Source organism: Suillus clintonianus (genome assembly GCF_016758775.1).
Source record: "Suillus clintonianus strain FC179 chromosome Unknown DEU56scaffold_35, whole genome shotgun sequence".
Lineage (NCBI taxonomy): Eukaryota > Fungi > Basidiomycota > Agaricomycetes > Boletales > Suillaceae > Suillus > Suillus clintonianus.
Window position 1 is genome coordinate 219847 of NW_024539259.1, and position 12125 is coordinate 231971.

Consider the following 12125-nt stretch of genomic DNA (forward strand, 5'->3'; position numbering starts at 1 on the left):
GCACAGCCGCATGTTTTCTGACACTCGTGGTGCAGAACAACAACAACATCAGAGCAACGGACGGCCACACCCGCTGCAAAATCAAGTCTACTCAGATGATCAGAATCACGATGATGCCGCAGCTGCCTATATATCGCATTACTTCCAAGTTCCTCGTCCAAGCCGCACCTATACCGCCCACACCTCACAGCCAAACTGCTGCTCCGTCACCATTGATATCTGGCATGCAAAGCATGCAAGCCAGCCCAACACCTCCAGTAGGCTCGCCCTATCCCTACTCATTCTCGCACGTTCGGCACAACAACACCTACTCTGGCTATCCCATCCACACCGCGCCTTCATCCAACTACAACCCCAACCATCCCTCAGTGATCGAAGAGCAACTCGCTCTCCAGATGCAGATGTACGCCCTGAACAATCACGTAGCATTATCCGACTTCACATTCTCACCATCGTCGACGCCTTTCCCCAGCCATGGATAAGGGACACGCGTAAATGTGTACCAATGGTAATATCGACCTCCTCATTCAGGGCGTGATCTCCACGATTGTTACTGTACTTCTGTTTGCACTCTAACAACTTTGTACCTAGTTGCCAAATAATTGATGTTTTGTTGATATTCAACGAGAACACAATGATCAACCTCGCCTCACGTCGTCATTAGTGTTCCTATGTCTGAGTTGAGCAATTTTGGTGATGGTATATAAGACACAGCGCAAGAAAAACTCGTATGGACTACACGCTACGTGCGCAAAATCTACGTTACATGAGTACATGGAAGAAATCAAATTCTGAGGCCTTTCTGATACATCATCTCCCCCATCGAGTGAGCAAGTGTGAGCTCGCAAACTCCTCCAAGAAAAATCAGACCCTCGATGTCCTCTAGATATGCGAGCACAGTCCTTAAGAAACGGGTGACTGAGTCAGCAGCATGCCACTCAGAGCCAGGTGAGACTCCGCAAAAATTCAAGATTTGATCTTGTGCAGGAATGGCCCGGTTGAGTATCTTTTGGACCTTCGCGATGGAGGATTCAATGATGGAAATATCACCGGGGGAAGAGTCTTCGGGGAAACTCTTCACGTAGTCGCAAAAGACTCCCTCAACAAATTTGCAGGGGTCATCGCCGATCATCGCCAGCATTTCGTCCTTGATGTCCTTGACAACGCGTAAGCATTCTGGAAGATCATCACTGTTGAAATTGAGTTTAATGTTTCATTTCATTTCTATTTATAAAATTGAACATATGCACATACAGCTTGATATTTTCGTCATCTTCTGATTCCGAGTCATCATCTGAATCGGACTCAGACTCCGACTCAGACTCATTGTCATCCCTACGACGCAAGGCTTTTGTGACAGCCTTCAAGAGCTCTTTGTGGAATTTCTTCGCTTCTTTCGATTCCTTGGTCTTCGAGCTACGAAGGACTCTCCGCCTCTTCAAAATTTCATCTCTATGTCTTTAATGTAATTTGTCAGGAACGGATGTAAATAATTAATGACTGTATGACATACTTTGCATAATGACGGCGGTGCCTTTCACGCGAAGCTTGTAGCTTTGCCTCGGCCGTTTTATGAACAACTGGACGGGCCATTTTGACTAGCTGTAGTAGAGAGTGGTGGTAGTCTTCAAGAAAAAGAACCAAGGATCCTCCATTGCGACACTGAGTCTTGGTAGGACGAAAACTCATTTGCTCAATATCATATTTCAATGGGCCAAACTTATTCACAATGCTAAGCTAGGCCAGTTGCAAGCCTTGAATCAAGGCCCGTCTCATGTCAGCGTGTGTTATAGCATTGTAAATGTAACTTGAAATCATCAACAGAGATAAAGTCCGACTGCCATTGCACTGAATTGGTCCCTAATTACATCGAGTCTAGGTAGGATTACACTAAGTCTTGGTAGGACGAAAACTCATTCAACCAATATCATATTTCAAATGCAGGCGGGATCATTGCGCTAGTGCCGCGAGGCCAGTCAAGCATGAATTATGTCAGAACTTCCTTATTTGTATTTCAACGGTTTGCAACCGATTTCAACTTTCAAATGCAGCGAGTATCTTTAAATAGGTTGCTATGATAGAGTCGTGATTTCAGGGTGATTGCAACCAAATTGCAACGGAATTGTGATGGAATTGGAATGTAATTGTGATGGAATTGGAATGGAATCGTAGTTTTTATTTAAATTTTCAAACCTCCAATTTTGTCCCATTTAAATGACTGTTGCAAGCATCATTGTCAAGCTCATTGTCAGGCATTGCGACACATAACGATCATGCGGAAATTTTTCTATTGGATTGCAAGCCTATGGTACAAATTTTTATCTATAATTATTAGGTCTTGTAAATACGGCCAAGGCAATAATAGTGATACAATATGTTCCTGGCTATACCGACAATCAGAATCAGGATATCGATAAGCAAAAAATTGACTTAATATTACCACCAGGGAGACCAGGAAACGGCTATCCGGCATTGGGGTTTGGAGGTCATGGGGGACAGCATCAGCTGCATTATTAGAAGGGCGGTCTGAATGTTGTAGTCGGATAGGGTAATATGGCCGTATTTGAGCTGCTTGCCGGTGAAGATGAGACGCCGTTGGCAAGGGGGGATACGCCTTCACGAATCGATGGTGAAAGAAGACTGCCTCTGAGTGTGCGTGAACCGAGGGAGGCAAGAGTTGCGGGGAAAGGCGGGAGATGAGTTAAGAGAGTAGGAGTTGGTGAGGTTATGGTGGGCGAGTGATCTCCATGACCCCGGGCATGACTAGCGGATGCGAATATTGGGAAACAGGGCTAGTAGAGCCAGTCTTTATGCGGACGAGAGAGAAGAGGAGGGAGGTACGGGGTTTTCTTGGAGATGTGGGCTTTGGAGTGGATTTGACTAGTAGACCCAGTGAAATTGGGAAGCAAGGAGTCGTCTAAAGAACGTAGTAAGCTCGAGTCGCGCGTCAGGAGAAATAGGACGCACCGTAAGGAAATTCGACATAATCTACGTACTCCTTCCCCTTTCCCTTCGGTTTTTGAAGGTGGAGTCGTCGAGAGCGCGTGCAAGAACAACGTCTTTGAGGAACTGTAGACGGTAGGTGTGGTGGATTTTCTTCTGAATCATGAGGTCTTGTATGGGAATAGGTTGGTGAAATTTGGAGGTTACATGGAGAAACTCTCGGTAGTTCGCTTTGTGATTTAAGAACTCGGGATCATCTTTGAAGAAGTTGGATTGAGTTTTATGCAAATGACGCAGGAATAACAGGCAACATACATTCAAGCATGCCTACGGCACCAACGAACACGCTATCATCGAGGATATGTTCGTATAGCCCATGATCGTGAATCATTACTACTACAAAACAATGTCAACAAAGATGAATCACGAACGGCAGACGAACGCACATATAGTTTGTATGAGACCGCACAGTGCATGAAGATTCTCAGCGTTCTCCAAGTCTTCTGCCTTCTGGAAGACTTCGATCATCTTCAAGATGTATTCCTGCTCAAAGCTTAGCGGTCCATCGTGAAGAGTACGATGATTTGACGACGGACCTTTCGCTGAATGTACTCGCATATTCTCTCCCTAATCGCCTGTCCGCGCACTAGTGTTTTTATGGCACGTTCAATATCAGGAATATTCCCGAGTTCTGGCTGAGGCAAGTGGCCAGAGCGGATAACCTCTGCTGTCGTCGAGTGGTCACTTCGTGGAGATGAGCCAGCACTACTTTCTCCTGAAGGCGTGAAAGTTAGATAGTGCAACAGAAGGAGACCAGAACAGAAGCAGTGCGGCATAGGGAATGTACATACCAACGACATTCATGTGACGCTGGACCTCAATGATGAAATTCCACACCTCTGCGCACCCATCGACGTCCTGGAAGCTCAATGCGTAATCTGCACCGTCCGGTTCCAGACAATCAATGTATCTGGTGGTCGCGTGAGTAGGTATCAGCAGATCCTTGTAAATATAATACAAACGGACCTTGTTGGCGTTGATAGACGTCAGTGTGGTGCGGATGCGAGTAGTCAGGATGAGCTTGTCGAAATGGACTTCTGAGCGAGCGATAAGGAAAGCTTGGTTGGTTTTGCTTTGCAGAAATATGAGAGGCGCGGAGGAGGAAGGTAAGGGCGTCCCGTTCGAAAATACGCCGCATGTAGCTGGCTGTCTATCCAGTGACTCAGTTAATTAACTGGCTAGGGTTAAGGTTAGAAATACACACCTTCAAGGTGCTGGGACCTCAGTAAACCAGCAGGCGCACAACGCGTGGTGCCTCCAAATCACCCCAACGGCTAGGGGATAAACCTAGACCTCCCGCAGATCTTGGCAATGAAGCGCACCCGGGTCTCACGTAGATCCACTGTAACCAACGAAGGACCAAAACCAGGCCCCGGGGCATCGATATCAACATCCGTCATGACGACAACCGCTATGCGTATTGGTATGAGTACTTGCAAACTCACGAGGGGGCGATGTAAGGTTCATCGGTGCAGGAGCGGAGACCTCCAGCCGCATCGAACACCTCACCCGACATCTAAAGAGTAAAATTGAACAACGACGTGAGTAACACCAACTTCTACCAAACAACTACAAATAGTTATGTAATATTCAACATACACTCTACCATCAGTCGAAGAGCGCAGCTGATGATGCATGTCACTGTAATCTGAATCCGATAACTCTGTCAATTCCACAGAGTTGCATAATCTAATGTTACAGTATGATTCAGAGTCCAAGTAAGCGCAGCAAAGTAAACTGATGGGCTAATACAACGAGTAGGTGCAGGATCCATTCATAAGACTATTTGTGAGTCTGCCTAGTAGTACGATCAGAAGCCATCGCCGGCGTGGCCGCCTTCCTCCCTCTGTTTTTCGACTTCTTCGACCTCCCTCTAGTACTGCTTGGATCATTTGCCGCGTCCTGGAGTACCTCGCCCGATGAACTGATGACTGCAGCTCCCACAACATCAGGTGCTGCAGCATCTGAATCCTCCAAATCTGCAGCAGTGCCGATGTTGGTGGCTACATTGTCGACAATGGGGCCAGGCAGAGCTTCAGTGGTGTGCTGCCGCTGTGTGGAGAGGCTAGGCTGTGAGATTGATTCAGATGCCAGAGCATTGACATGTCTCTCCAAGGCAGCAGCGGCTGTGGGAGTTCCTGCTACCTCTGCCGCAGTGTCTGATCCATCGTCTGAACTTTCCATGTCAAGCGCTGCGAGTGCGCGATCAATCACATCTGTGAAATCTTCGTGTACAGCAGAATCCAAGGCCGAAGGTCGTGCAGCTTTGAAGATGAAGTGGTTGATATTAGTTACAATCTGTACAATGCGCTTCGTCTTCCACTTGGCCACAAGAACTTTCTTGTAGGTGAAAAATAAATCCTTGTAGCTAATTGTTGACCTCTTGCCAACACCCGTGCTCGAAAATTCAGTGTCAGGAGACAGTAAGAATATTGCCTGCAGTAGTGCGTGAGCGTGACTGCCAATAATCTTGGATGATATGGCTAGCTTACGAGAACTGCAGCCCAAGCGATGGAACCGGGCGTGACTTGCCGAACGCTCCATTTCATGGAATTGGTATGTGCGCCGCCACCGCTGGAAGCTTGATGGAGGGATGTGATACCACGCAATGAAGCTTTCAGAATCTGAGGATGTTCCTGGTGAGACAGACGGCCAAATCAGAGAGCACCACTAGACTTACTCGTGCCAACAGTTGCCAATTTCCGAAGACAGTCTTGAGTGATCTGTCCTCTTTCAACTCTGGGAATAGCACTGGAGGGAATGTCTTGTATGCCAGGTTTGTCGAAGACGTGACCCCAAGGAGTTGTTGGATCTCAGGGACATTAGCTCTATCGTAGCTAGTGTTGGTGAAGTATTTTGAAGGGAGGTCGAAAATGTCGCCAGCAACACCCCGAAGCTTCTTGATCTCATTAGCACGAGCATCTGGGATGGATTTCATCACCTACAATAATCATGTTATGTCGTGCAGAAGTCCAGGAATGAGAGTTCACTTACGAGATCGCTAAAGTATGAACTTTCCATCACTTTGTGTAATGACTCGGGGAAGTGACGATAGAGCTCGTCCAGAAATGCTGACTCTTGAGTAGATGCAGTCGCATATCGTTCAATGCTGTCAAATGGAGTTGGCGAGTCTGGAAGGCGCTTATTAAGGAGGTCGCTACTAGGAAACATCTCAACCATCATGCCATACTTGCGAGCATAGATAGAGATGGTCTCCTCGTGAACGCTGAGCTCATCATGAGCATCCGTGCGCCGTTTTCGCTTGGGTTTCTCTGCGTGCAGAGTTTTATTTTCCTCTTTGATCGTCCTATTCTCTTCTTGAAGCTTTTGCATTTGAACTTGCAACATTTTGAGCGTCTGAGTGGATAAAATTCGAGTCAGGAAATGCTCGGAATTGCGCATACATCTCACCTCTAGTAGTTCTCCTTTAGATGCACCAGGACCTGGGATAGCGATATTATGATCAGCACCAGCAGCGTTATGGCCATCCCATTCACTATCAGATTCAGAAGAATCTGCTGTACTGGACCGTGAAACATGTGACATGATGGTTTGACGGAGCTGTTTTGGGGATACCAGTTCAGATTTTGTTCGAAGGGCAGGAGACGACAAAAATTACTCACCTAGTACCACACATTATAAAGTGCCTGCACTGCCCAGTACCTTAGCGGTGTCAGACGTAAAACTGCTACATGCAGTTTTACACATCAGTGCAAGATTTAGAGATTAGTCAATTGCACACCAATGGGAATTAATATTTGGTGTGAAACTCGTAAAAGACGCTTAGACTTGAGTAATAGAACATGTATAGCTGCTGCGCATGATCAGATTCAAGTTCAAGTTGAGTTTAATAGAGTGACTCACAGTTCGGAACAAGCTGTGAGCTGTACAAATGATAAGTGGTTGAAAAAGTCAAGTTACAATGAATGAACTTCCCGTTAGAGATAAAGTGGATGAGTGACAAGAGCAACATACCTGTTCTTCGGGAAGAATCGGACATGGTGTCTGAATCTTAGACTGGAGTCAGCATGGATGAGTCTAAGTGACGAGAGCAACATACCTGTTCTTCGGGAAGAATCGGACATGGTGTCTGAATCTGGAGTCAGCGTGGATGAGTCTAAGTGACGAGAGCAACATACCTGTTCTTCGGGAAGAATCGGACATGGTGTCTGAATCTGGAGTCAGCGTGGATGAGTCTAAGTGACGAGAGCGACATACCTGTTCTTCGGGAAGAATCGGACATGGTGTCTGAATCTGGAGTCAGCGTGGATGTGTCTAAGTGATGAGAGCAACATACCTGTTCTTCGGGAAGAATCGGACATGGTGTCTGAATCTGGAGTCAGCGTGGATGAATCTAAGTGACAAGAGCAACATACCTGTCAATGGGTGTCTGACTACGTCACCGAACTGGACTGTAGCTATGTTGCTGTGATCTTGGAGACAAGGACCTTGAGTGCAAATGACCTCGCGAAGACATATGAGAGTAGTAAGAATCAAGAGAGCGCGAGTGTTGCCACCACGATGGTGAACATCAGACGGACGGGAGTGAAAACCCAGTGAGTCAGTGAATGAAAGAGGTTCCCAACTCATGGCAAGGGAATTTTGGGATGCGAAAGGGACGTAGGAGTCTGTTTGTTGATGAGAATGCAGACAAGAGCGAGAATAAGCTTCAGACTGGGTGTCTTCAGCCCGTGAGACATGCAGAGGTGGTCCATCGTCCTCGACGTCATTGATTTGCCACATCAGCACCTCAATCTGGTGTGAGAAGTGTGCATGGTTAGTTTTCAAATGTCGGTGTTGAAGCGCTTGAGAGGTGGGTGAGACAGGTGGTAGAAGCAAAGATGTGACGTGTTGCAAATGAACACTCAAATCAGCAGAGGTTCGCGTCCCCGCAGGTGACGGTGTAGTATACTGTTGTTAGTCAAGAAAACAAATACCTGAGGGCAGGGAAGTAATGTCAGCATGTCAATGGTATATTACTACTACATATAAACAGAGTTTTATGATACTGAGGAATGTATTAGCAGAGTGCCACCTCGATGGTCAAAAAGACAAAAGACTTACCTGAAAGCGAAATTGGTCAGATGCGCACTGGATGACCCGCCTGCTGATGCATCTCCCTTACACGAAGAAACATATCTGTGTCGATGGTGTCGACAACGAAGTAATCAAGGGGGTTGCCACCTGAATCCTGCACCAGAAGTGCCCCACGTATGATGGATCGTACTGAGAAGAACTCGGCCTTTGTGCGTGGTTGTGCGCGTACTCTGAAAAGGTTAAGCTGCTTATCCTGTCGAGGTCGTGGCCCTGTCGGAGCATCAAAGGGGTGGATGAGAGCGAGGGGAAATAAGTCATTCCCAATGGCACATTGAAAAAGGAAGACTAGACGTCCAAGGATGACACCATTCTGTGTCCGGATGAAGACCCAGTCAAAACGCGGTGCGCCAAAGAACTGAGGATTACACCGGAGATAGTCGGTATACTGTTTCCAGTCTACCAGGGATTCATAGTTGACGCGTAAGAATCGATACTCAGTAACCTGTTTCAAATCAGTATAGTAACAGAAGGCTGGATTGAACGAACATACAGTATCATCTGATTGTAAGTGGATTCTTCTTCCATTTGGCAGCGGAATGTTGCAGGCGGGTAGAAAAATGTTCAAGAAAGCATTCAGCTTGATGCGGAAGTTGGTGAATTCAACATGGGTCTTGTGCGCATTCTCGATGGAACAGAAGGTCTGTGCAGCTTGTCTTGATCCCATTCTCACGTGTTGTGACGGATCTAAAGTACTATCCACGCCAATGCCAGTGTTTTCATCGTCATCTAACGAATCATCATCCACGCCGTCTGATTTCCGCTGCGAATATTCATCAAAGTCCGAAATACGACGATCAATGTCATCAGCTACGAGTAACCAGTGGTCAATGCGAAGAATCTGATTATTATGTAGATAATATAGCACAATTAGTAGGGAATCACGAATGCCATTGATGCTTACCTGCTCCGCAACATTTTTGAAGTTTGTCCGGTTCAAGTACCAGTCCTTCAAGGGCCCATGCATTTGCTCATTCGGTTTGGTGTTGTAGTTGCGTGTGGCACCTTTAGCCTCGATGTCATCGAATATATGTGTTGTCATGTGCAGTTTCGGAAAGTTCCAATTCTTCACGTTGTCATCAGCGGTTTGTGTCATGTATTGCTGCTGATGTGTCAAGGTAGGGTTATCAATTAACTACAATGCACATACCTTCATGAGTGCTGTGAACGCTTGGACGGTATGTCTCCCCTCCTCGATTGTATTGGTTGTGTGAACCTCCAGAGCAGCATAAATGTCCATTTCGAGGTAAAGTCGTACACACCGTAAGAGAAAATAACCAAGCGGACAATCATTCTCGGTCAAGACATTGTGCGTGGCGTAAATTATCATCTGAAAGATACCAAGTTAGTAGCCAGGGCAACTGCATGAGTTTACGAACCTTAGAAATATCTTCGTGGACGGAGCTGTCTGTAAATGTAACACCAATAACCTGGTTTGGGTGCTTGAGATTGCGCCAGCGTGGAAAATTTTCGAATCTAATACATATTGATATTGAGCATCAGATAAAGGACGACTCGAAAAGAACGAACCAATTGTCAACTTGCGATACTTTTCCCCTTCCGAGAGTTACAACATATTTCTGCAGTTCAACCCAGAGATGGCGTGACCAGAGTCCACCATGATTGAAGTGACAACGATCATGTGACAACGCTCGATGCACGCAGGTGAATGCTACTGCCCAAAATGCATTCTAATAAGACAATCAATCTTTGATATTGACATGCAGAAATATTTGCTCACATCAACTAAACGAAGTGCTTGTTCTTTCAGGAGTTCCTCTCGTTCTTCAAAGGTTTCTTTCGCACGCGCAGCATTTATAACGGCTTGCGACTCTTTCGATGTTCGCCGACGATAAGATTTTGAAGTATCCCACAGGTCATCACGAGGAACTAGACAAACGGGGCAAGGCCAAAGACTCATGATTCCTCGAGTAAGCGACATAACAGATCTTGTAATGATAAGCAATTAGAAAAATGACCAAATAAATACTCACTGTTCTTCGAAATCAGCTGATAGAATGAGGATACAGAGAAAGAACCAGCGCTTGACACTGTCTAGGCATTCGAACCACTGTCCCGTTTGCGATTTTGAGGCTAACGAAGAGATAATCCTGGCAAATGACTTGTGCCAGACAGTATTTTTGAAGTCTACCCAGCTGGGCTTTCCGGAGTGTAATTTTTCGTCCTTAACCTATTTAAACTGCATCAGCAGCACTAACAGCAAATCACTTAAGGAAATCGCACAATTGCCAGCCATCCCACCACATACCCACCGCCTGCACCTCGCCCGTTTCGAATTGCAGTCGGTAGGTTTGCTAAACGAGCGTAGACTGGATAACCTTTTGCGGTACCGAAGGAGGAGAGTTTCGTCTTATCCGCATACAGTATATATGCCAGTGGCTTTGCACCTGGTGGGAGTTGCGACTACAAAACAATACAATGAAATAAGGGCACAATGAGAAACTACGAAGTATCATCACATACTTGTACATCCCAAATCTCTCGCGCAGTGAAAGGCTCATCAACAAAAGAAACAAATGTGTTACCATCAAACTTCGAGAGGCGGTGTGCATCAAACGTGAAGAATGGAAAGAGGTGGGGATTGCGAAGCATATGGGCAGCCAGCTCCCAAAGGTCTCGGTAATGTACGTCATATTCCCGTAGTTCCTCATCTCCAGTGAACGGGATCGAGATCACTTCCTTCGTAAACTATACTTCATACTATGTCAGACTAATTTGAAATAGAAATTAAATATATCACCTTCGTAATGCGGTGCGAGGCTGCCTCCCACATGTTGTGGATATCCTTGTGGTTTTTGAACGTAAATTTCTCCTTGCCCACAGAACAGCGGTGACATAGCTTGATAAACCGATCAGATTGCTCATTGTTAAACCCGACCTCCAGCATGATCTCAGCAATTTCGAATTCGAGCCAAGATTTGAACGGACGCCAAGGTTGACCATCAGGTGGGGGGACCAGGAATTCTGCGGCACGACGCTCAAAGCTATCAAATCCATGTACCTTGGCCTCGATGCCACTACTCGGATGATACTCAATTTTGATGTCGTCTTGGTTGAAGGTGGGGACTGCAGCCACGACTTCCGGTTCATTAAGTGCAGAAGGGCCTGTATTGAATAGGGTACACGGTCTAAGTGTTAGTGAGATCAACGAAAACAATTATGTGTCGACTCACCTGGACCAATCACTGGATCATCGTGACCGAAGTCCACATTGAAGAATTCTGCGTGATTTTGCGTTTCAACTGTGAGTTTGTGAGCGCCGTAGATAGAATAACGAAAAACAAAATACTACTACATACCTGGTACAGGGATACGAATGGCTGATTGAGGCTTGTCGAGTCTCGATGACAAATCCGACGCTGTATTTTGATACAATTAAACATCAGCTTCGACAATACATCAAGACAAAAATATAACAGACGTACCTTTCTCCTTGCGAATCGCATCTACAACCACCTGATCCCGTTGTCGTTTGGCTGCCTTCGTCTCGCAAGCTTTTCGGTGGGTGGTCCACCCTCGTGGCTTGATGTCCTGGTCGCATAAGTTACAATGTTTTGAGCGCTCTGGGCCCATGTAGTTAACAGTATTGTACAGCTGTATACAAACAAAGTTGAGGTGGGGAAATAGAGCAAGGAATGCGCTAGAACGCGAAGAGTGTACTGCAGGCGTTGATAACTAGTGATGATCGATGATCTATGTATGTTCAAAGGACTTGCAATATATTGAAACTCAGCCATCAGATTACCTTATCATTTCAGGAGGCATTTCAATTGATTTCAATGGCATGCAAATAGCGTGTCAACATCACGTCATTGCAACCACTTTCGTAAATTTCTGACATAAGGCCCGTCTCATAATCTTCAACATAAATAAAAGCCCTACATACTGCCATTGCACTGAACCGGTCCCTCTCTAGCAGTTGGACGAAAACACACGTGGTTCACATTCATACGCTCGAAGTGAATTTTTAATCTCATTGCCACACTAACTAATAGCTATTACCTGCA

The 12125-nt window shown here is 46.0% G+C and overlaps 4 protein-coding genes across 4 annotated transcripts; 1 reads left to right on the forward strand and 3 right to left on the reverse strand.

Moving 5' to 3' along the window:
- Positions 1-110: 110 nt before the first annotated feature.
- On the forward strand, positions 111-482 carry DEU56DRAFT_912722 (uncharacterized protein; the record flags this gene model as incomplete). Its single annotated transcript, XM_041357438.1, has 1 exon — positions 111-482. The coding sequence occupies one exon, from the start codon at positions 111-113 to the stop codon at positions 480-482; it is 372 nt and encodes a 123-aa protein (XP_041208492.1).
- A 302-nt stretch (positions 483-784) lies between these two features.
- DEU56DRAFT_756089 (uncharacterized protein) lies at positions 785-1593 on the reverse strand (the record flags this gene model as incomplete). The annotated part of the gene is made up of 3 exons (XM_041349979.1): positions 785-1190; positions 1255-1458; positions 1514-1593. The coding sequence occupies 3 exons, from the start codon at positions 1591-1593 to the stop codon at positions 785-787; spliced, it is 690 nt and encodes a 229-aa protein (XP_041208493.1).
- Positions 1594-5175: 3582 nt separating this feature from the next.
- DEU56DRAFT_704824 (uncharacterized protein) lies at positions 5176-6522 on the reverse strand (the record flags this gene model as incomplete). Its single annotated transcript, XM_041347379.1, has 4 exons — positions 5176-5472; positions 5654-5944; positions 5998-6360; positions 6415-6522. Coding segments are annotated over 4 exons (1059 nt in total), but the record flags the coding sequence as incomplete, so codon positions are not given.
- A 1561-nt stretch (positions 6523-8083) lies between these two features.
- Positions 8084-11691, reverse strand: DEU56DRAFT_871425 (uncharacterized protein; the record flags this gene model as incomplete). Its single annotated transcript, XM_041355697.1, has 12 exons — positions 8084-8542; positions 8591-8938; positions 9002-9199; positions 9248-9427; positions 9477-9573; positions 9613-9788; positions 9839-10046; positions 10092-10288; positions 10342-10521; positions 10582-10806; positions 10859-11223; positions 11544-11691. 12 exons carry the CDS (start codon positions 11689-11691, stop codon positions 8084-8086), a joined length of 2781 nt encoding a protein of 926 aa, XP_041208495.1.
- Between the last annotated feature and the right edge of the window lie 434 nt (positions 11692-12125).